The following is a 25,383-nucleotide window of genomic DNA, read 5'->3' as shown; positions in this document are numbered from 1 at the left end:
ACCTGTGAGGTCTGTAACCGACAGAAAGTTTCGAGGGCGTTTTGTGTCAAGAAATTGTCTGCAAGGCACAAAGAGCAGCATAGCAATCAAATCCTAGCCATACTTCCAAACACTGGCACCAGAGGGAGGAAAAACACAAGCCACAAATCTTTAGAAACCTTTTTTCTTCATGAAGGATAAATACAGGTAAGATATATTTTTTTAAAAGTCCTATTGCATTTGTTAAGAGAATTACATTAAGATCAGCACTTTGACAAATTGGGAAGAATACAGTGCAAGTGGCAGGAAGAACCTTTTCAAGGCAAATATACCGTATTTTTCGCTCTATAAGACGCACTTTTCCCCCCTCAAAAGTAAGGGGAAATGTCTGTGCGTCTTATAGAGCGAATGTGTGTGTGCCCGACGTCCGGGACGCTGCTGGCCCGCCTGCACCACGTGCCACCACCTGGCCAGCACACGCTCAGCGCGCACTGCTCCGCCACCCCCTCCAGCGCAGGTGAGAGCTGTGCCGTTCAGGGGGAGAGGTGCAGAGGAGGAGGAGCCACAGGCTTTAACCCGCCGACCACACAGAGAGACGGACTGCTCACCCCCACCACCTGGGAAGACCTGCTGCTGCCGCTGCGCCGCCTGGAAGACCACTGCCGGCACACTGCCGGCCCCTTGTGGCACCACCTGGCCGGCAAGCGCTCGGTGCGCCCTGCTCCGCGCCCCCCCCCCCGGCGCAGGTGAGAGCTGTTAATCACAGGTCGGTGTGTGTTTTCAAATGGCAACCCGTCTTTTAATGAAGCCCATGGGGAAGTGATGGGGAATGTGCCTGTGATTATCAGGAAGCTTTCTATGGGTCAGTTATCTGTTAGTTGATCAGACACATTTTTTCTAGGATCAGTGGATATTTGAACAGCATTACCTTCGTGTATGAAGTTTATTCTTCAAAGGCTACTTAGTCTGCTGTGTGTTTGATTTACCGTATGATATCTCATTTTTTGTCAGAAGTTTTTTTCTATTATTTACTGGTAGGGCAGCGTGGACATTACTGGCTTTTTTAGATCTGCTATTGAATTGTCCGCAGCAGCTCTTGTATAACTGGTGTAGATTGTGGATTCCTTCAATAATTCTACTACTGACTAAGAAAGTGATGTCAGTGATTGTGAGCAACAGAGCTTCATAAATTCTGACTCTAGTGATGATGAGTGCTATAGGTTCAACGAAAACTAGAAGAGTACTCGGACTTTAAAGTCTCTCTTTTAATGACAGTGGTGATGGTTCTTAATGCCACTGTTGACTGCTGTTCCCTTGAAATACGGTATTACTGTATTCTGTTATAGTTTATTAAATAGTTTAGTAAACCATTTGATTCAGAATATTTTTTTTCTTGTTTTCCTCCTCTAAAAACTAGGTGCGTCTTATGGTCAGGTGCATCTTATAGAGCGAAAAATACAGTAACTCTTGAGCTGACTGCTGCTACATGTAGTTTGCTGCTTTTATCTTATACTTCTTGGGTGCATTTATCTGAAATCACAGAAGAATCTATTCTAACTTCTGGTGCAGAGCCAGACTCATCGAATTACGACTCTCACCCAATCTAAATCATTATTGAATTATTTGAGAGGACCCTTTAATCACAATGTTGTTTTTTTCCCATTCTACTCCACCCTGAAAAGGAGTCTCTGGTATGAGCTGATGTTTTAAGCACAACAGGTAATCATTTTGGAGACAAACTTTCCATTTGCTCTCTGCCAAGTTGAGAGAATCTTTTGACCCTGCTCTTGGGGATGACCCAGCCTTTGCCTTGCATGAATTAAGGCCGCCCTGGTGCTCTCCTTCCCTGTCTCACGATCCAGAGTCTAACCTGGCTGCAGAGGAAAGGGGAGATGAGCCCCTGGTGGAAAAAGACTTAGGCGAGGTCTAGGAGCGCCCACCTTTGCCACGGTCTTCCCCTATTCCAAGGTAAGGTTCTGGCCTGTGGAGCAGGAGAAAGAGGAGTCAGTGCAGGAGGGAGGCGTTTTCTGGATATTTTTAAGCTTTCACAAGCCTTTGCATGAAGCTCTTGGAAAGCTCTCAAACCTTGTTGGCCATTCGACAGAAGCACTAGCAAAACTTTGGATGCTTTTGGGGCAAACCCTTTTGGATGCTCCTGCATCCCAGGTCTAGTCTCAAGGGCAGGCACAGCTGCCTGCCAAGGGCCCACACCACCACAGAGACCCCTGAGAAGCACTCCCTGGACTTGCTCCTCCCTTCCCCATTGCGACCTTCTTCTTCTTGCTCCTGTACAAAGAATAGCAGCGGCAAAAAGGAGGAACAGATGCCCCTGTCTGCTTGCTCATTGGCTCTCAGTCTGTCACTCACTGCGGGAGGAGGTCCATGAAGGGCACCTTGCCCAAGGGCTGTTCAAAACCTGAAACTGGTACAGATGTTTCCCTCCATGGCAGAGATCAGCACACACACCCCTGTCCTGGGTCACAAGTCCATGTAACCTGGGGGAATTATTCCTCCTGCAACTCTTGCAATGCACAATCCCTAGCTTGAGTGAAGTTCCACACCCCTAAAAACATAGCACTGGATGCAACACCATGCCATTTGATCAGTGTTTTGTCTCTAGCTGTGCCAGACACGGTGTGGAGACAGAGAGTCATTTTCAGGAGGGTTGAAAGAGCCACCGCAGAGCCATCATCGCCACGGGAAACACCCAGATTTTTGAGCCTTACACAGTGATGCAAAACTGGAGGCTGACAGTGGGATGAATCACTTCCACATAAGCATCTGTGTGTCTATCATACCACCTTCAAACTCCTAGAAACCTGTAATTTGTCTCCAGTCCCAGTGTCTAACACCAGCGTGTTGCAACTGACATATGTTTATAAAGCACTCAACCTGTCTCCAGAGAAATGTCTAATGCATTTTTGGGAAACAGGATACATGAATGGGGTCTTTGCACATTAGAATGTGTCTGTGTTGCTTTCTATAATCCTTACTTTTCACTCCAAGCCCAAGTTTGTTCTGTTCTGTTTCTGATCAGTTTAGTCTTTTGTTTTAAATTAACAAAAGATTCACACAAAAATCCCAACTCATTTTCATATGCAAATTCTCCTCATGTGCACACTTCTTGCAAACTTGTCCTCCTTATAGTTGCCCTTTCCCTTCAGGGTCACAGTTTTGTACACATTTTCTTGAATTGGAAAAGGGTATCACTACCTTTGGAGAAGTGCAAAGGCCAAAGGAGAACCACATTTGGGTTCACACACGGTTTGCAGAACTGCACATATTAGAATGTGATTCACATTAAACCTGGTTCCTATTTCATATCAGATTTATTTAAAATTCATAATAAAAGCAGTTCATATAAACACGTGTGATCCACTTGTGTAGGCTCCACGTGAGCAGGCCTGAAATCCTGTCCCCTTGCGCAAAGGAAAGCGTTGAAGCAGCAGTGCTGAACCTTTCAGCCCATATGCTGGATTCCATTTTGGAGAAGCTCTTGGGGACTGCATCCTAGTGGGGAACAAGGCTGGAAAGGCAGATGGGCCGGGGCAAAATACCAGGATATTTAAACTTAATGCTATCCCTGCCAGTTACAAAGCCAAGGAGAGGCATTGCAGCCTTTTACAATGGGGAAAAACTGCACACAAGTCAATAAACCACACAAGGATAAGTGGCTTGAAGGGGAAGGAGTGGAGCTGGGAGAACGGATATGGCCATCTGGGGATCCCCGGCAAGCCAGATCTGTGTCTGTGGTTCTGTACCATTTGGATAAACAAATGGGGCAATTGCAGATGAACAGGGAATCCTAGGGAGGCCTTAAACACCTGGAGAGAGAGAGAGAGAGAGAGAGAGAGAGAGAGGCCTAGCCAGATGGGCAGGGTAGGGCAGGCAAAGACAAGGCAGGGCAGAGATGGAACAGGAGTTGATGGAGAAAGAAACATAATAGAAGAGGGGCACACAGGAGAAACATTTTACTGAACAGGGTGGGCAAGGATGAGTTGAGCCACAGATGGCTTGATGCCAACAGTATGGAGACTCTCCTGATCCAACCTCCTTCTGACTTCTGCTTTATCTCTTGTAGGATGGGTATGTGGAAATCTCCTGCTCTCCGACCATCTTCTCCTCTGCTGTGATGCTGGGGCAGTTTGCTCACCTGGGGCCACCACAGGTGAAGTGTGAATGTGCAATGTGCCCTTACAATACCTTAAGGTGCTAAGATCAGCTAAACAGATTTTGGTGGCCCATATAGTATTGTGAGTCAAGGTGAGAGTACTGTTCTAGTCACAAGGTGTGCAGGAAACCCTTAATTGGCAATGCAAATCCAACACTATTTTAGAAGATCGGTATGGGATTAGGAGTATCTTCAGAATCAAATGTGTTGACTGGTTTTTACCCACTATGTGTAGTTATACTAAGTCTGATATGAATCATATTTTCGCTTACTGCACATTTCTCTAGAGAATAGCCCATTTATTACATGCAATTCTTAACCCAGGTGGGAATCTTTAGGGGTTTTTCGTATACTAGAGAAAAGTTTGAAAAGCAAAATTATACACCACCAGTTGGATCTGTCATTTTCCACTGTATTATCACAAGCTAATTAACTATGTTTTCTGCATTGCTAATGCTGCATTTATCTCTATTGCAGCTCCGCACTTTTTTAAAACAAAAAGAAATGGGTGACATTTTAGCCATGCCTAGACCATTAATTATAATATGATGGCCATTTAGCCAATTTTGGAATTAGGTGTGGGTTCGGTACAAGAAGTAACTTGTTAAGACATTCATTTGCCCTTTAAACTAAAGATTAATCAGAAGAGGCCAGGGAAGGCAAGAGAAGATCAGAAAAAGTTAATATTTCAACTTACCTTTCAAGAAGTGTATTTATTGCTGATGAAAAGCAATCCACATTAGAGAAAGCGACAGAGAGAATGCCCTAGGAGGAGACCTGAGATTTAAGGCCCAGTCTTACAGAAATTTATTTCTTTATTAGCGTTATATCCCACTTTTTTTCTTACAGAATTCAAAGTGGAATATCTCCTCCTCCTCTTCCTCCTCCTGCTCCCCATCTTATCCCCACAACAACAACCCTGTGAGGTAGGTTGGGCTGAGAGTCCATGACTGGCCCAAAGTCACCCAGTTGGCTCCATGGCTGAGCGGGGACTAGAACCCAGATCACCTGAGTCCCGGTCCCGTGCTCTTCACCACTGCACCACGCTGGCTTTGTGCAGCAGATCCTAACCAAGTTCCACATGGCTTATTGCCATGAAAACATGTAGAGTCAGGTCGTGGCCCAGTTACAAAACACAGTGTAGCGGAAACTGCTTGCACCACTTCCATCCCAGACCAGTGCTGGTGATGAGGTGCATCCGTGTGTGTGGAGGCAGCTGATGGGGTGCTGGAGGCCATCCTTATCCAGGACATTCTTTATTCCATGAATGGTGTGATGGCAGGAGCCTGATGGAGTGGCCTTTCTCCCCTTCTTTTCTACCACTGAAACGAAGCAAATGGTGTTAGTTGATGGCAGCAGCCGATGGAGCTTGAAGGAGCTCATTTTTCAGCAGAACGGGTATAGTGGTCCTGCTTTCCATCCATCCCGCCTACCCCATCCCTTATAGAATGGAATCCCTTAAGGTCAACACAGCCCTGCTTAACCGTTAAGTCTTTTTATGAAAGTGCCTGCATCTATTATCACATTACTGGCTACAAAGCCACCACGGTGGTGACCAGAGTTGTCTAGAGATCTGAGAGTGCCAACGACAATGGACTCCCTCTCTGCTAAAGATCAGATTTCAGAGATGCAAGCTTGAATGGGGACTGATGTATTTGGGCAAACAAGATGAAACTTGACCCAAGCAAGATAGCATCGCTTCTGATCAATAGGCAAGAGGACTGTGCAAGACCCTTTTCCCCTTGAAAAAAGGACAAACATTATTCTGTTTGTTTTTGCTTTAAGACTTCTTTCTTTTCATTTCATTATGCATTACAATCACATTCCATTATTCACTCAGCAGAAGCATTTTGAGGCATTAGCTTTATGGCTGTATTTTCTTGCCTTTTTTCATGCTGGCTGGGAATGATGGGAATTGCAGTTCCATGCATCTGGAGGGTTCAGGATGGGAGGGGCTCTGCACCTTCACAGCTAGAGTGAGTGCAGGGCCTGTCACAGGTCCAGAAAGGTGGCAAGGGCAAGCATAGCAGCGATGTTGAAGGGAAGAAATTTGAGGGGAGGGACTAGCATCTTGTTCCCACCCCTCCCAGCATCTGCATTGGCAAGCATGGTGCTTTGTGGTGCATTCAGCTGCAGGTCTGTTGTTGTTGTTGCTGCTGTTGCCGTTGCTAATTCCATTTCTATACCAGCCCTAGCCAAAGCTCTCTGGGTGGTTCACAGCATTTGGGGTCACCCATCCAGATTTTAACCGGCCCAATCCTGCTTAGCTTCCAAGATTAGGCAGGATTGGACACCTCTCCTCTCTGTCCAAGGGCTGAATTCCATTTTGAAGAAACTCTCAGAGGTGGCATTCCAGCAGTCTCTGGGGCTGAAAGCAAAAGGGGCAGGGGTAAAATAGCAGCAATGCCAACATGTTTTAGCTGAAAGCTTTACTGGTGGTAACAAATCCTTAGGAGAAGCATGGTAGCCTCTTATAATTGGGGCAGAGGAACTGCACAAATTCAGAAAGCCACTATATGCTAAGTGGCCAGGAGAAAAGGGATGAGGTCATCTGGAGCATCCCTACCTTTAGGATGTGAAACACACACAGTCTGGGGAAGCACCCCACAACTGGTGGTTGGGATGGGAGAGCCTGGGGTGAGACCATGGCTTCCTGGGAAAAGCCAGGGGCCCAGGAAGACATGCTCAGTGTGCCAGACTTGGCCAAGGAAACTGAGGTTCAAGAGCCCTGTTCTACTGGAAGTCACCTTTGGGTCCATTTGATCAAAGGTTGCAGTATAATAAACATTTAAAGTAAAATAACCCTTTTTTGTTTTGGAGTTTGGCACTCATATAGCCAAAGTGGTTCAAAGGAGAAGCCATACAAGGAAAAGCTATGCAGTCCTTTCTTGAGTTAGGAAACTGGACAGCCATCTGAGTGGGATGGTGCAACGTGGTGTCCTGCAACCACAGGGGGTTGGACTCGATGGTCTTCAGGGCCTCTTCCAATTCTACTGTTCTATGATTCTATGAATATGCATGCAGAAGACTCTTTCTGAGTTCATATCCCACACCTAGTGGGTTTGGCTAGAACATCTCTCACAAAACCAAACTTGTCTAGAAACTAGGTCCTTCTGAGGAATACTCACACATGGTCTGAAATTGTCACAAGGTTTATTTTCTCTGCATGTTGCCCATGTCCACCAGTTCTGCCCTCAGAACCAAATTAAATCCAACCATCATCCACACAGTTAACTGTCACATGAAGGGCTTTCCCTCAGCTTAGGACCAATCCTATGCATACTTGAAAGAAGCCCTATAGCTCCCAGTTTTCCCTTGCCAGCATGGGAGATGTAAGACTTAGAATAGGAATCCCAATCCTTTTGGGATCATGGCATAAGGTGCAGGGAGGGTTTAAAGCTTTGTCTCCCACTGTGGCTCTGCAATGTACATTTTGAAAGGCCATTAGTATGATTGCTAGTTGTATGAATGGTGTTTCATATAGTGCCTGGCCCAGAAAATGCGGGCCTGATATGTTGGTTATAGATACATGATTTGGTTTCATGTATTCCATGCGTTACTCTGTTCCACCTCAGTAAGAAAAGATTTCCCGCAAATTTACCACAGACGTTCTGTGACATAATGATTTTCTCTGCTAATGAGATGTTGGGTATCGCGTGAAACACAAAGAATTACGTGTGGCCTCTGTTCTGATGACTGCCCACTTGGAAGAGAGTTTAAATTCACGTGAGGGGATGGTTGCATCTCCACAAAGCTACGGTGACTGGGAGAAGAAAGAACTTCAACAAAAGAGCAAGGACAAAGCTATTATTTCTTCTCAATACAACAGCACGGTAAGAGTAGTTTATAATGCCAAGGTAGACATTTGCATTGGCAGTTATGATACCTAAAAGGCAGTGGGAGAAAATTGGATTTCTGATTCCTTCACACAGGTACCAATTTGAAATATGAAGATTGTAGTTCTGCTGCTCTCTCTTCTGGGATTGACATTCTCCTTACCAGTAAGTTGTTTTTAATCTCCTTGGCGTACTCACAAGCTTGTTTCCATAAAATACGCTCCTAGCAAGTTCGAGCAAAATAGTCTGAGCATATCATGTGGCAGAAGTTTCTGGCAGCTCTTGGAAGCATCTTTGCCCTAAATCCAAGTCTCTCTGTGGATCGCCTGCTCCAGAGGCAGTGTAGTGCATTCTGAACTGGAATGTTTGCCTCTCTTAGGAGGTGAATGTCATATTCCAAGTGTCTGCAAAAATCTTGTATTTTCAGACTGTTCTAGTAAACAGCATTTGTATATCCCAAATGTCAGCTTTTGGGTGGCTTGAAAATACTTTTAACTGTTTGGGGGTACTCCCTCTCCTCCCACTATTTCTAAGAAAAGACATAGCTATATCTTGATTTCTCCCTGTTCTAATAACCATAGCAGTGTGAATTGTGTACATGCCAAATTTCAGCTTTCCAGAAAGGCCCAGAAATACCCCCCTCAGGGGGGATTTAAAGTTTCTAAGGGCAGACACATGAGTCTTTTCTGGAAAAAAAGAGTCTTCGGGCTATGCATTTACCACATTTTTGGGTGGCCTAAAATACCTTAACTGCATGCCTTCTTACAGTTTATGTTTGTGTCTGTCCTTTGAAGAAGAGGGGTGGAAATGTCTCATTTTCAGATTTTTGGAGTAATCAGGGTGACTTCAAGATGCCTTGGATTTGACATGCACCAAATCTGATAGTTCTAGTTCATCAGAAAACAGTCTTGCATTTTTTGATTCTCCAACTAATTTGGCAGACGGTGAGATGTGTGTTTGTGCACGCGCACACAAGTTTTGAGAGACTGAAAGGGATTAGGAATAATATCTCCAGGGAAGAAGCAGCTTGCCTGCTTAATTGATGCCTAGGGTAAAAGCAATCTGACCACAGAAGAACCAAATAAAAAGATGTTTTAGGGAGCAAACCTATGCATGTTTAGATAGGGAAAAAGTCCTATCTAAACATGCTGGCAGAGGAATCCTTGAAACTGAAGAGCTTTTTTCTGTCTAAACATTCACAAGATTGCACTTTTATGACCTTGGAACATCATTTGGGAGACCAGTGGATTCTTTGGAGTCTCATCTCCATGATCCTGTATTGTTAATGTTTAAGCCTTCTAATTTTTATTGTTTTAAGGATTCCTTCTTTTACATTTTATACACAAATATACACAAAAATGTGTATAATTTTTTTTAACCTATACGAGTAGCACTGCAACCTCAAATCCTTGTTTAGACAGAAAAACACCACGCCGGATAGGGAATACTGGGAACTGTAGGGCTTTTTCTACATTAAAAAAATATTGTGCCATTAGTTTGCCAGCATCTTGCACTAAATTTTCTTCCATAGATGGAGACAGGGAACAGGGCTCAGATGCCAACCAAGAACAGGGAAGAATGTAACATAGTGCCTCTTCTTCTTGCTGTTATGGCTTATGATAATTAGTAAAGCACTGTGTGCTTGGATAGTGCCACATCAGCAGCCCCATTCAGGCATTTTTTTTCCAAAATGAGGACAAGCACTCCAGCCCTTCTAGCCCCATCCTTGTAACTCTCCTCCTGTGCAGGGATGGATAAATTTGTCTGTTTCGGTCTCTCTCAGTTTCTCACTTTTCCAGTCTTAAATTTGGTATGTTTTATTTATTACTACTGTATGTTGGTTTGCTTCTGCTTTGAAAGGCAGCAAAGAAATATATTTAATAATAATAGTAACTTAGGGATTTTTTAAAAGTTTATATGATAATTCGTATGTATTTTTGTGCACATTTCTTCTAACAGATGCCTATTTGCATGACTTTTTGCCTAGTGTACAATTGAGCAAACAATTTTCCTAATATATACACATTTTTTGTGTGCATTTTCCAATAAGCATAGCTTGAACACATGCTTTGACTGAACAACTCCACTGCAAAATCGCAAAATTCAGAGAAGTGCACATTTTCAAGGGCAACAGAGTTCCAGTTGGAAATTGGTTTAAAAGTGTGACTGACTTTCTTCCCAGAGTGTAGTGAAGGTGGACATAGAGGCAATGCAGTTACTGTGCTCATCTTTGCTCTTTTTTCTTGGCCCATATTCGCTGAAAGTCTGGCCACAATGTTTTGCCTGAAGGTACGAACTCCCTAGCAAACAGAGCATGGTCTAAAGGCAAATAGGTCATCCACCATGTTGAAGCTAAGCAGGTTTGGGGCTGGCTTGAGCTTGGAGGGGAGACCACCTGGGAATCGCATGTGGCCACCTTGAGTTCCACAATGAGAGAAAGGTGGGATAGAAATATAATAAATAAATAAATAGTCAAGCTGTCTCATTTGTCAAGGGCAGATGGTTGTTCAAGGAAACAACAAACAGGGAGGGATCAGGGTCTCATGTCAGTGTATTTTAATGTGTTTTTAATAATATAGGTATGCCCCTTCATGAATGGCCTGTCACATGTTGAAGAACTGGAAATATGCAAATTTATCAGACCTAGAAAGAGTTATATGTTTGAATGCAACCACAAAAATCCATCAGCACTTGATTTTCATTTGCTGATTTATACCACGTTTTTCCATCTCATTTTCATCTGCTAATTTATGCCACCACTATCACGGTGCAATTCACAAAGCTGTCATGATTCTTGGCCTTAATTCATTTCACTGGACAGAAGTGTAGTGCCAGTTTTCCTAGCTCCCCAATCCCTCAGATTTGTCTTTATGATACTGAGGTCACTTTACTTGATGTTCTGTGAAGGACTTTGCCCTGTCAGAGCTCTTAGGTAGAGATGCCCAGATACTCCAAGCCTTCAGGAGCTACTTTGGCATGTCTGAGTTTTATGAAAGTGTAAACAATCATAGAATTACAAAGTGGTAAGTATGTATAATAAGAGACAATAAAATGAAGTTTAGATCTATTTGGTGTAATGCATCTAGCATTTATTTCCTTCCTTCTCAGGTCAAACCACTTGGTAGACGCCTTGCTACAAGCAACAGTAGAGAAGTAAGCAGTGGGTTGTGTCTATATGCAGCCTTTCTTACAAGAATGTACCATTTCGTGAAACAGTAAGAGAAATAAAACACTGGCAGCCATGCTTATTCATGGGGGAAAACATTGAAAATCCAAAATTTATTACAAGACTGAGCAACTTGCAGCCCTCCAGATGTCTTGCCTACAACTCCCATGATCCCTCACCACTGGCTAGGCTGACTAGGGCTGATGAGAGTTGAAGGTCAAAACATCTAGGATGCCTCATGCCATCTTTCCCTGCCGTATAAGAACCCACCAAAAATTTGAGATTTCCAGAATTCCTCAGTGTGCTGTATGGTACAAAAGCCTGGCCGGCATTTGGTGTGAGTAAGCAAGAAGAGCAAGGCTACCCCATGATGTTTTGGTGCCAGAGGAAGAAAATCCAAATGGCATTCCACATTCCCACAAATAACAAGGGATGCTCTTTGTAAGCCTGAACTGATGTGAATGGGAGCTGCCCAGACACATCTCCAATTCCATGGGCTTGTGCAGGGAATCACCCAACAAAGTATGTCCCCTGAGTCATACATTCCCACTTCCTGCTTTGCCTCCAGTTGCCTTGACATAATGCACCTTGAAGTGTCCATTTCCCCTTACCTGATGGTAGCACCAGATCTAGGGATTGGATTATCCTGCTTCATATCCATCCTCCCTCTTTCCTTGATCCATCAATTGCAGCAGGGGAGAATTGTTCAGGGCCCAGTTGCTCACTCCTGCACTTCTGCTGGCCAAATAATGTGAGCTATAGAGCCCCACCTGCGACTCCAGGGGCAGGGTCCTGTTCCTTGATGGCATTAGATCCTTGGTTGAAATGTTGGCTGGAGCTCTTTCGTCCCGAGTTTGCATCACTCTGTCTGGGCTCTCCTTGGCTACAAAAAACAGATTGAAGTCCACTGAGATGCAAGTTTGGCCATTCTCCCACCGCCTCTACCTTCTCTGGGACACTGGGGAGGGGTCAAAAGGACTGGCCTGGGGTCCAGGTTAAGGCTACAGGCCACAGGTCCCCCTTTCTAACTCTATTCCATCATGGAATGGACAAGGAAAAGAATAAATATTTGTGGCTACGATACTGAACACCAGTCTTTGCTAAACTGGCAACCTTCCCAGTGTGTTGGACAATTCCCACCTTCCATGCCCAGCTTGGCATCACATTTTGACACCACTGCCTGGGGATGGGGGAGTTGTGGCCCAAGAGATCTGTAGGGTATGAGGTTGGGGAGGGCTGCTGTGTACAGTTAGCAGTTTCACAATGCAATTCTATGTACATTTACTCTAAAGAAAGTCCTTCTAGTTTCAACCCAGCTTACTCTGCAGTAAATACATTTAGGACTGCCGCCTCAGTTCCACTGGTATCAGTGGGATTTCAGCAGATGTGTACAGAAATGCTACCAAAATGGATACTTTAAAACAGAGATGCAGGATTTTGCGTTTCCTGAGACATCTCTAGTTTCTTCAATATATCATTCTGCAGAGTTCTGATCTAGGTATGGCTAGGTAAGAGTGTTAGTATGCCATTTATTTTCATGCTGTTAAACCATTCCCTCAAAGCCTTTGTTAAAGTAATTGTTTCTCCTTATTCATGGGCATTCTAGATAATTTTCAGTTGAAATGAGTCATCTCCTAGACTTAAGTGTATGTGTTATGTGTAAGGAAAAAAATGGCAAATAATGACATAATGCTATACGAATTGTATAATCCCTCTGATTATAATGAAGAATTCAGATTATGGTCCACATTGTGTGAAACTGTCTATGATTCAATTACCAGATATTACAACTGATGCAAAGATACAGAGCCATGGGGAACATTCCACAGCGGACAGAGGTACTGCCATAAAGTTTAAAATAAAACCTTTGGGTTGTGAGCTAGTAAAGGAAATGTCAAGTTTTAACTGTATTATATTTGAAACAGCAACAAAAAATGTTCAGTCACTGCAGCAGAATAACATCTGGTCTGTATTCCTGTGTGCTGACATGGAATATAATTTGACTGAAAGATAATTAGATTGGACATGGGAAGCATCCAAGGCAAATGACAGTCAGGGATAGGTTGAGAGTTCAAGAAGGCAGAGTTTTAAATCCAAGTGTCCACCTCGCATGCAGGGTGGTCCTGATCCTGTTTCAGCCTATAAGGTGGCCCTAGCCATATACGAGCTGGACAAAGTCCCCTTTGAACTTGTCCCAACTAAGAATCTGTGATGTTAAAGCCATTCCATTTGGAGTTCATGTGTTGTCAGAAAACTTTCATTCCATTTTCTACTCACTGACAGAATCAGATGTTTCAATGATATATGGAAATCTCATTTTACTTGTGTAAATGTGCATTAGCACAAGTATGCATTAGCATTAATGCACATTAGTGCAAATGTACATGACCCCCACCCCCATGTTAAAATACAGTCTGTAAGTTGTGGAATCTATGCAACTCAGAGGAAGCCAGTCTGCTGCAGAATCTGCAAGCGAGAGTCACAGAAAACTGAATTCATTTGAATCCATTGCAGATTTCTCCAGCATCCCTAGGTCTGAATACAACATGGTGCTCACCTCCCACTCCTACTGATTGTGGCACGAGATGATGGGAAAGCGCAGGGATGCTCAGCTGTAAAGAATGGCTCTGGACATTCAATATTCTGCTAGTAAAGGGCAAAGATGAAACCAGCAGGAAGGAAACGAACAGAACGATTTGTATGCCTGTGTGTGCATGCCTGCCATTTTTGCAACTATTCCTTGTGAGCACTTTCAAAACTCCACAGTGTTTTTGCCTGCTCAGAAAAGCTTGCAAAGCAAACCCAGATTCTTTTGAGGCACAGAGAAGATCTTTTTCATCCATACATAATTACTGCCTAGCAATAGAATTCTTGAATCTTAATCCTTGATTCAGGTGAACTTGGTTGACATAACTTCTATTCGTACAAGCAGAATCAGCCTTCTTATCTCTGAGACTGCTGTTCTCTTAGTACCTTTATTTTCTGGAACTGCTTCCCTTAGTCCAATTTACAAAGTGATGTCTGTCCTTAGGGATTTTAATCCCAAACTAATTGAAGACAGTTTCCCCTTTCTTCATAGAAACTAGACTGCAAACATTCTTTAAGAGAATTATTGTTCCCTAAGGGTGCAGTCTTATGGGGATGCTCATAATGGTCCACTTATGGAATGGCAATTGGAGAAGGGGTGAAGAAAAATGTTAAAAAGGAGAATACTATTTTTTTTAAAAAAGGAGGGGACCCTAAAAGATGGTAATACATATGGATTCAAACCCTGACTTCTGAAATATAGGCATTCCAGGTCCTGGGCATGGAGGGAAGAATCTGCAAGTTTTGTCTCCTTCCACATTATCTTAAATTTTTAAATTTAAGTTCTTTCCACTGTATTTATAGAGAATCTTGCTAATTTTTGGTAAGTCCTTATCAAAACCCCAAACAAAATTAAATCTTCACCCATCCCTGCTTGCAAGTACATGTGAGTGAAATTGCATTCTACACAGCTGAACTGCTCACAAGCAACATTCCACTAGCTTATCCAATTTGTTTCTGTGGTTGACTGAATGGGGATTGTAGGCCCTTTTTCTGTCTGAACTTGCCTAGGATCGTGCTTAAATCAAAAAGATACTTCATACCTTTCACAGAGACCAAGTGAATTATTTCTTGTATCCATCGGAGGAAACATTTTCACTCAGATGGGGAATAATGAGCAAATAGTAGTCTGATCTTTGACAAAATAAACACACCATGTCTTTCATTATTAATTTGTGTTCCTCTCTTGATGGTAGCAAAAGCCAAATCCTGGGGTCGGGCTGCCTCCAGCAAAACTGGTTCCAGATCAGACGCCATTAGCAAATCAGTTGCCAAATGAGGTAAGCACGAGGGAGGAAAGTCATCTCATGTGTCGCTGTTGTGCGGCGTGTTGCTATGGTAGCTGGTATTCCTGCCGGCCTCCAATCAGCAGGTTGTTTGGCTTCGGAAGGAATGGCCCGGTAGAACGTGTCTGTCTGGGTCCATTAAACAGCATGCTGTAGGTGGGCTGGGCTCCGAATCCCGTGGCCACATGGTTTGAGTTAGAGCATGAAGGCAGAGCTGGAGGCACATCTGGCTCAAATTCTAGGGGGATGCTGGTGCTTGGTTGCCTGTGAAAATTATGCTTCCATTCCTGCCATGGCTGACTACATGTACATCTGCTTTCTGGCTCAGGACAAGGGAGCTGGGTGCAGTACGGGAAGGCAGTTCTCTCCCCAGTGCCCAATTTGTGCTGCTAAATTGACCATGCAGGGAGAGGACACAGGATGGACTAAAAGGAGGGGGGTAGATTTCTTAACCCTAACTAAGCATTCCAGTTCTGTCCCTCTGTACTGCATAAGGAAGGGAGGATACGATCATAGTGACTCTGGTTCTGTGACAATATAATCCCATTCCTACAGCAGCAACTGGAGTAGTGGTGGATTAGGTTGCTGGTTAGTCTTACTTAGAATCAGAGCTAGAAAGACCCTAGAAGTCCCTGCCATCGCCATAGCGCCAGGTCTCATGTGTTTTTCCAGAGAAAAATGCCTTGATTCTAAGCTCATTTACCAGGAAATGAGTCTTGCTGATTTCAACTGAACTTGTCTCCAAAGAAGTGTGTTTAGGCTTACAGCTGAAGATCGTTCATCCTAACTGACTATGGCTCTGATGATCGCTAAGAACATCAGAGGTGCATGCATATCTCATGGTCAGCATCTCGATCCTTCAACCTATGCTATCCATATTGCTAATTCAGACTTCAGTTGCATACCCCATGAGCAGAAATATACCCCTGGATACTTTCCTTGGTGCCAGTGTAGTTACTTCCTTTTTTTTTTTTTTTTTTTTTTTACAAAATGAACACAGTTTCTTACCAGCGGCTATGGCTGCTGTGACACAGATTTCTGTTGGTGCTGAAAATCCTGGGTTTAAAGGCATCGTTTCACATGTGGGGGCTCAGATCCACTTCTGTTGTGCTCTCAAGCCTTTTGAACTGTTACTTGTCCTTTGCCGCACCCCCCATTACAGCCTTTCTGTGGTGATACGCAGGACAACTGTCCACATTACTAAATGTGCCCATAGCCCAAAAGAGTTACCTAACCTTGCTGTGCACATTAACTTGGGAGCAAGTCCCACTGAACTCAACGAAGATTACTCCTGAATAGGTATCTATAGGATTACACTGCAAGTTTTCTCCAGCATTAACTATCTTGCTAGGAAGCATTGATCAATATGCATCTTTCTCACTTCTCTCAGGTAACACCACTTGAATGGCCATTTGCGAATTTCCCAGTGCTTTCCCCACAATTCCCATCAGAGCTGGGAACTCCAAATGTACAAGTAAGAAAACTTCTTAAAATATGTATTTTTAAAGATTTGTTTGTGCCATCCTGAAAGCAGAACAGAACTGGTTCACACTTTTCAAATTTGTAATGCGGATCTAGCATAGTTTTATTTCAACAAATAGTCCAATTAAACTGAACTGACATTTGAGAACCATGGCTTTTGTTTTAGCTTTTTCAATGTTAGCAAATAAAACTAAAGCACACATTGTGTTTTTCACTGCTGTGAACCAGGCATCAAGAAGCCATTCAGTAATAACTTTTAAAAATGAGAAGTCTAAGTAATATGGTCACCAAGGGACAAGCGAAATCTGGTAGTATACAGAGAGCTGTTGTTATGAACAACACACCTGGAAATAAATTCAAGTAGAGTTCTGCAGTTTGTTGTAAATATGGTGTCCTGAACCGCTAAGAAATGATATTCTGAATACTCTGTTGGGGATGTGAAACATGTAGCCTTTGCAATGTGGTTAACTTCGGCTCTCAGCATGGCCAATGCTCAGGGACGATGGAAGTTATAGTCCAACAATATCTTAAGAATCACAGATTCCCACTCCTGCCCTATTTGATTGAACATCAGAATGCAAATATTTGGATATACTTCTAGGTTGTGAACTGATTTCTCAGTGATAACAAGCCTAAGCCCAAAGGGCTGAACTGTTTCAAAGACGCTCAGGGTTCCTGAGCTGCGTTCCAGTGATGGGCATGGCTGACAGCAAAGGGGAAGGGGTCAAAATACAACTCCACCTATCAGACTGTAGATTAATGCTCTTGATGCCAGTGACTAGGCCATAGGAGGGAGTAGGAGACCTTTCTAACCCTCACCAGCCTGCTGGAGTCTCCAGCAGAGCCATGTGGGAGGGAGGGGCAGTGAATACCTCATTAGCTGCCTCATCATCAGGGACATCCAGTGGCAGGCAGGCCAAAGGGAAAGGGGAGCGGCTCAAAATGCCACCACAGTTTAGCTCCACATTCCTTCTGTCGGGAATTCATCTTTAGGAAAGTGTTCCAACCTGTTAGAATGGGAGAAAGTTATGCAAAAGTTGGGGAAAGTACCCCATGATTGGTGGTTGGGGGAAAGGGGCAAGACAAGGGGCATGGTTTTCTGAAGGAGGGCTGGATTGGGACCCCAGGAAAGCCAGATTTGGCTCCCAGGCCTGAGGCTCCCTGATGTGCACAGGACTTTGTCTACCCCGAGGGTATGGAATGGGCTTCCATGAGAGGTCGTTGAAGCCCCATTGATGAGGATGTTCAAAGATAGGCTGGACAAGCACATAGTGGGCGTGTCGTGAGCAGAGCTGGCTGGAGCCGGGAGTCAGACTAGATGGCCCGGGAGGCCTCTTCTGACTTGCTCTGTTTCTATGTTTCTATATAGGATGGCAACAATTTCTAAAAAGCTCTGTGTTTGTGTGTGTTACAGAATGTTCCTGCCTTCAACCTGCCACTAACTCAGATGTTTCCAATAGATATAAATTATGTAAGTTCTTGTCTGCCTTTTCTTAAGCTTGCCACTTTATATATTGGATTTCACAGCAAGATGGTTACTGAACAAGAATGAAGGTGTTGCATTCTTTTTGCACTTGTTTTGCAGTTCAAGTGCAAAAAGATAGTATTATAGCTGTTTCCTAATACAAGAGTATAATTTATTTTTTAAATGTTGGAAGATTATTACTTGGCTCAAGACTTAGTCATACTTAAGTGAGTCCTTTGGACATCACAAAACAAAGTTTCTCCTGAAAAGCAGATTAATATTCAGGGATGGGCTAAATCTAAGAATTCAGGAGAGGCATATAGGACCTTGCAGCATGAGATGGTTCCAGACTTTCTTTCTTACTCTTATAAATGGGAGGAAGCCATATTTGTTCCTCAGTAATGCATTTTGGAAAGATAAGGCATTATGATGCAGCATCATGGCTAAGAGTGTTCTGTTCTAGGAATGCAAAGCTGCTGTTTGTTTGCTTTCTTGCTTGCTTGTTTGTAATGGTCCTTGGACACCACAAATTTAAGAGTAAAACCCCACTCCCTGAAAATTCATAGCTGTCTTCTGTAAGAGCAAATACACTCCTAGCACACAAAGACTTTTGTCTTGTCTTAATGGTTCTTTTAATGGATCATTACTGATTTTCATCCGAGTAACATGAAGAGGGATAAATAAATAAATAGACCTACCCCACAGATATACTAATGATACAATAATGACATAGGCAAAAGTCCAGCAACAGAGGTAACAAATGTCCAGGAGGTAGAACAAAATGGTTAAGATTATATCAGTGCAGCCAATAAAATGATACAAGGAAAGAAAATCTGACCAGAACAACACATGAGATTTAGCAATATGTTGACAGATAAATTAAATTGATCCTTGGGCCTGTATATATGGCTAGTATCCAACAAAGTCATTCCAGACCATGCACAAGAGGAACATCCAACTCAAGTCATGTTTGCACAAGTGTAATTGCACAACTAGTTGCACATCACACAAACTTCATGTACAGATGCTTCCACAGATGCAACATACCTCTACTAGTGCTATTTGAGTTTGTGAAATGATGTCGTTGGGAGATTGAATTCATTTCTTGTTGATATCCTTTCTATACTATCCAGTAGTCGAAGCTCTCTGGATGGTTCACTGAAGGCCAAACTACTTGTAGGGATCTACAAGAATCTTGTCTCTGTTCACAAATTGGGCGAGCATGGCCTGTGCACAGGTCCAAAACTGAATATGGCCAGGGGCACAATTGTCAGGAAAATTTCACAATTTTCTTAACTTGCATTCATTCATTCATTCATTTAAAACATTTCTATGCCACCCCCATCGCAACAAAGCCTCGGGGTGGCTCACAGAAAATATAAAAAAAAAATACAAAAACAATAACAATATAACAATTTAAAAGAAAAAAAAACATTTAAAAGCCCCAGTGCATTCTCGGCTAATTTAAAATCCTAATAAATACAATAATTTAGCAAGTAAAATAAGTTTTAAATAAAAAGGTCTTAGCCTGGTGCTGAAAAACAAACAATGACGGTGCCAGGCGGACCTCTCTGGGGAGCGCCTTCCATAGATGGGTCGCCAACGCAGAGAAAGCCCTCCTCCGGGTACTCACCCTCCTAATATCATTCACAGAGGGTTCCCGGAGAAGGGCATCCGTTGCTGATCTCAAGGGGCGGGAGGGCATATATGGATGCAAGTGTTCCTTTAGATATCCAGGTCCCAAGCTGTTTAGGGCTTTATAGGTCATAACCAACACCTTGCATTTGCTTTCAAAGACTCCATGCCAAAAATATACTCCTGCATAAAAGTATATTTCTAAAAAAGAACATTTTTGGGCATTTTCATTCTTTAGTCTGGGGGTGGGGGGAATGCACACTTGGGGTGCATGCTTGGAAAAGGGCTCAAAAATGTGCAGTTTGGAAAAGTGTGAAGGTGGAAAAAAGGCTCATATGCAGGAGAGATCATGAGCCTAAATGAGCGTAGAGGTGGAAAACCCTCAATGGGATTGGACCTCCGTTATTCCCCCATTCTCCCATCTGTTATTCTCTTCACATTATTCACACTAAAAAAAATAAAAAAATAGCCCTTTTTAAAATATTTGCTTTTATTTTTAAAGAAAAAGCTACCATATGGTCCCAGTTGGGAACATGTTCTCCAGCTGGATAGGTGCTCCATTCCAGCTTCTTGCCTTGCCCTGGCTCTTGTTGCTCCCAAAGGAGCAGTTTGCTACTGACAGAACCATGAGGGCTAGTAGCAGGCCTAGGATGGGGAATTTGCTAGCAGGAAACTGGGAGTCCTCCCTCCTCTGGATGATGCTGAATCAGAGGCTCACAGCTGCTTTTCCTTCAAAATTGAAGTGGCCACTTTGAACATCCTCCCACTCGCCAGCAAGCACAAGTAACCTAGATCTGGACCTCCAGGCAGATTGGATGACACCACCCAGCACCCACAACCATACTGGCTGGAGCTGATGGGAGTTGAACCTCAAAACATCTGGAAGGCACCAGATGGAGAAGACTAACTTCACATGTACTTTGGCCCCAGGGCTTTTATCCAAGGCACTTGGATGCTCTGGTGACTTTCCAAGTGATGTCTTTCTATCTGCCGCAGTTCTCACTGTTTTCACTGTTAGGGTGTAACTGTTGAGAGGAAAGTGCCAGACTCCCTGAGTGTCTTGTTCAGCACCCATTCCTGTCTTGCCTGGCAAATAGCACAAATACATATATTTTTGACATTTGACATAATCTGAACAGTTTGCCAAGCTTGCAAAATGTGAACTGGTTGGGCAAAACACCAATTCACAGGACATCACTGGTGCCCTTGTCATCTGCCACAGTTTTGACGGTGGAATTAAAATATTTATGTAGCATGACCAAGGCTAGGCATTTTAATCAGAATTTTGCACATTCTTTTGCACAAAGTTACATTGTTTTGTCTCATCTCTGTCTTTTCCCCCAATTATTTCAAACCCTCCCCTGTTTGTCATATAGCTTGCTGCACTCTTAGGAGCATTATACTCAACACAGATGTTGCCCGTAGCAGGTGGTGGAATGACTGTACCACAGCAGCTGCTGCCACCACAATCGGTAAGTATTTTTTGGCACTTCTAGCAATCTAAGGCCAAAGCACACAATACTGTGTCTAGCAGCTACGTCAATTTTTCAATTTTACTCTAGAGTAGGCATTGGGGCTCCAATTCTGTTCTTAAAACAGAAAGCAAAACTTAAAACAGAAAGCAAAAGGAAATTGGTCTTGAGGAGCAATTCATACCTCTCTGCACCCTTCACCTAAGATTAGCAGAGAAATCCATTACAGGTTCCACTGTTTTCAAAGGCCTTAAGCCTTCCATGAATTTGAGCCAGATTCTGCAGCAGACCAGTTTCTTCTGATTTCAGTGGAAGTGTGGGTCATTCTTTTAACTTTCCAGGACTGTATGCAAATTTGGCTGTAGGAAATTTACTAGAAAATATGCTAATAATATACACCATCTCTTAAAACAATGCCAGTTTACCAGCTTCTGATGTCTCTTCAGCCTTTAATGTGAGCACTCTTTTTGTATGTGTTCTGCTCACTGATTTTATTCTGGGCTAAGAAATACTTGGAAAATGTTACATGCCAGTGAACATTATGTAAATTGCTGCAGACTTTTTTTGCAGACTTTTCTGAAGGGCAGAAAAAAATTCCAATTCTGTCAAGGAGAAGGCAATGCAAAGGAAGATGTGTGACAATCTGTGAAACTCAGACAAAGCAGAAATGAACCTAATCCATATATATCTCATTTTATCCTTCCCTTATGGAATTTGTAGAATTTGGAATTAATATTGGTGTGAGTAATGTGATGCAATATTCAGAGCACAAGATTGATGAAATGCTCAAGCACACTCAGCCGTCTGGATGAGCCTGCACAGTTGCAGGTTAGGAACTAGAAAGTCGGTGAAAACAACTCCCTAATCTCTTTTTTGAGTGAACTTCCAAGTGCTAGATAACATAACCAGTGTGCATGACTTTGTTATAGAGTTGTATCCAATCCTAATCTTACCTTCAGTAAAATAATTGACACGAATGGGACTTAAATTAGATTAACATCAGAAATAAACTATAGGATGCAAGCCATGGAATACCAGAGGTGAGGGCTCTGCCTCAAGAAGCATACAGTCCAAAAGTTGACATGGGGCAGACACACAGCAAGGGAAGGGAAGTAGAGTTGGAGTAAACAGGAAAGCAGTATGGGGTTCTTTCAGTTGTCCATGTCTAGCTTAGCCGCAGGCAGAGTTGAAATGTTGCAGTGCTGCAAAATGGCACTGTCCAGCATCCTGGGTGGGAATGATGGGAGTTGAGATCCAACACTTCTGGAAGACAAGTTGAGGCAGGCTGCTTCAGGGCATAGGTCCCTGGAGGTTGCCCCAGAGGCTTCACAGGAAAGGTGGGTTTGGGGAAGGGATTTGAATGAGGTCAGAGCTGGCATCAAACAGGTGTGGTACCTGTTGGAGGTGGTACCAAGCATTGCAGTTTTCTGCCAGCCGGCCAGATCAGCTTCATACTAATTAAAATACATTAATGGAAACAGAAACTTTAACTTTTGCCCAAAGGAATACCAGTTCCATTAGGCAAAACCATGTGTATCCATTCAGCTTAGCTATTCACAAGATTATAATGTCACTTAACAAAAAGAAGAACCAGCCTTAAACAGCAAGAGAGCAGCGGAAGCAGACAATCATGTCCTCGGATTACTATAAAGCCAATTTCCCTATTAGGCTTATCTATAATTAAGCAAAAACTACCTTAATAAGCAAAATATAATTATTGCTACTTTTCTTACAGATGCTTCCAGTTCTGTTTGCACAAATGAGTCCACAGGTACGTAGTGAGACAAAAGGATTTTTAACATAATGACTAGATCACTTGGGTTTCAAAAATGTAGACCTATCCCCCTTGACTTAAAAAAGAATTGATGATTATTTGCTAGAGATATCCACTGTCATAATAAGGGGGGGGGCTTGAATCACAAAGTTGGAAGGTAACCTAAAGGTCATCTAGTCCAACCCCTCACTGATGCAGGACTGAGAACTTTCTCCTGTAGTATCTGTTCTGCATGCAGAAGATCCCAAGAACACCTACAAAGAGCCCTGTTGGAAACAGAAGACAATCCAAATTCATAATACAGAGCTAGACAGACCAATAGTCTGACTTGGTATAAAGCAGATTCCATCCTATGGTTCTGTGCTGAGACACATAGGGTATTATACGCATGGATCTGTTTGGCTATCTTTTCTCCAGTCAAACTAGAAAAAAAGACACCAGACAGGGTAGATGTGTGCTAAAAAGCCAGCCGCTGGAGATGCTAGCAGAGCTGACCTTTGAAGCAGGAAGCCCATTTCAGAATTTGCCTCTGCCATTTGCTCATGTAACTAGCCTCAATTAATTCACCTGCTCAGCCTCTGCTCCTCACTAACAAAGTGAAGGTGATCATACTGACTGATCTACCTTGTAAGGGTGTTGTAAAGTAATACTGAATTGGTAGCATTTTTATTCATTTATTTCTAGTCTTATGAGACATCATACCTGGTATTATTATTGTTATTAGTTTCATGACCCTTTCCCTAATACTAATAATGCCTGATTAAAGTAGATTGTTTTAAAAACCAATTTGATTTTTTAAAATAATTCATTAAATAGACTTTGATTTTTTAATTCTATTCCTTTTTTCCTCTTTTGGGACTTTAGGGTGCTGTGCTCAGTTCTGAAGAAATGGTAAATTAGTTGATTTCTGTCTTCATTTTATAATACTATTGGTCAAAATCACCCCAAGTGCTTTCCTGTGTACCTGCATGCTACCTTCTATGGCAAAAGAGGGCAAATGCATTCCTCTTGATATTGTTGGACTCCACTTCCCATCAACCCAACCAGCATGGCCAATGGCCAATGGACTAGGATTATGGGAAGTGGGACCTCAGTCCTACCCCCGCTGTCTAGCCTCAGCTGTGTCAAAGAGCAGTGAAGCATTCCAGGAAATGCAGGCACCAAACTCAGCCAGTGCCTGCAAGCAGGTGGAGCCAGCCAAGACACTCTCTGAGCAGCAGCTGCCACCCTGACCAGGCAGTAAATGGTGTGCGAAGAAGGTACCTGAGGGCAGCTGCTCCTCCAAGTGCTGCCTGAGCCTCCTCTGCACAGGGAAGGAAAGGCAAAGTGGGTGAGGTGGATGACAGCAGCTGGGGCAGTATTCAGGATGGAGCACCATCCTCTGACACAATGAGCAGGTTGGTCTCGGAGGACAGTCTGACCCTCTTACCAGCAGGTTCCTCCCCACTGCTCTGCTGTACCTAGAGACTCCCTGCGACCATTCTACAACCTGACAACTGTTCTGTGGTTCCCTGCACTGTGTTTTTTGCAGACACCATCGCAGGTCTTTGCTGGGGTCCTTGTCCCTGGAATGCAGGCCGGATTCTTCCCTTCAGGCCAGTCTGAAGCCCTGCCAGAAGGCCAGGAAGGGCCTCTTCCAGCAGGCCAAGCTGAATCCAACCAGGGCAACCTTCCCTTCCCAGAGGGCACAGCGGCAGGCATCCAGAAGGTTGTGCCAACCATGAGCAATGGCATGAACGAGGCTGCCAGTGACTCCTATCACACTCCATCTGGCTTCAGGCAGCCGGGTCTCGTGACAGTTGGTGTGGTTGCAGAGCCGACAGCCAGCGTGAATATGGAGCCAAGTGAACTCCGGGAGCCACCGACTTCTCTTCTAAATCTTGAGAAGGCCATTACTAAGAAGCAACGCAATCCATCTCCATCACTGGTGAGAGGGGACAGCCATGCACCGATAAACCCTGTGGAGGTTAAGCCCCTGAAAGCGCCGTAAACCAATAAAATGTACCCTGAGCATGGATCGTCCCATGCAGATGCTAAAATGCGTATGGTAACCATTGCTAAATATGAGCTAAAGGTGGCAGGCAGATTTTTGAAAAAGCATTAGTTTGAAAATCTGGGAATTCCTGTTTCAGAAATGGCAACAATCTTTAAAAGCTGAGCAGCAGCTCCGTAACAAGGATGTGTAGCATCTACTTTTCTGGCTTTAGATTTTAATGGAAAATTGAAAGCAATATATAGAGACACAGTGTTCCTGAGAGGTAACGTGAGCTAGCTTTGTGCTTCTTTCTGGTGAGAGTCTTTCTCAATACGAGCCTCATAAGTAGCACTCTTCAGACTCGCGAGTGCCATTTAGAGAGGGTTCCATGTACTATGTACCTCCTTTTAGGTACCATGTGATTATTTATTAGATACATTCACTCTGTGGCTGGTTCACTAGTTCTGCAACCCGAGAGTCTCCGTTCAGCTCTTGGGGTTCTCCACAAGGATCTATCCCTTTATCTTTGCCCCACCCTCTTTCTCAATCCCCCCTT

General features: G+C 43.4%; 1 protein-coding gene across 1 annotated transcript; it reads left to right on the top strand.

Annotated features, from left to right (window-relative positions):
• The first annotated feature begins 8,097 nt into the window (after positions 1–8,097).
• On the top strand, positions 8,098–24,842 carry AMTN (amelotin). Its single transcript, XM_044444052.1, has 10 exons — positions 8,098–8,151; positions 11,095–11,139; positions 12,934–12,990; positions 14,935–15,018; positions 16,415–16,498; positions 17,921–17,977; positions 20,983–21,078; positions 22,814–22,849; positions 23,717–23,743; positions 24,384–24,842. The coding sequence occupies exons 1-10, from the start codon at positions 8,098–8,100 to the stop codon at positions 24,840–24,842; spliced, it is 999 nt and encodes a 332-aa protein (XP_044299987.1).
• Positions 24,843–25,383: the final 541 nt, after the last annotated feature.

Source organism: Varanus komodoensis, unplaced genomic scaffold (assembly GCF_004798865.1).
Source record: "Varanus komodoensis strain SLA01 unplaced genomic scaffold, ASM479886v1 scaffold43, whole genome shotgun sequence".
NCBI classification, from domain to species: domain Eukaryota; kingdom Metazoa; phylum Chordata; class Lepidosauria; order Squamata; family Varanidae; genus Varanus; species Varanus komodoensis.
Note: the sequence above shows the minus strand (reverse complement) of the source record. Positions and strands in the feature narration are given on the sequence as shown.

Coding starts and splice junctions, on each gene's coding strand:
- AMTN (XM_044444052.1), top strand. CDS start 8,098: ATGAAGATTGTAGTTCTGCTGCTCTCTCTTCTGGGATTGACATTCTCC. Junction 12,991..14,934: donor ACATTCCACAGCGGACAGAG/GTACTGCCATAA, acceptor TCTTGATGGTAG/CAAAAGCCAAATCCTGGGGT. Junction 22,850..23,716: donor TTGCACAAATGAGTCCACAG/GTACGTAGTGAG, acceptor TTGGGACTTTAG/GGTGCTGTGCTCAGTTCTGA.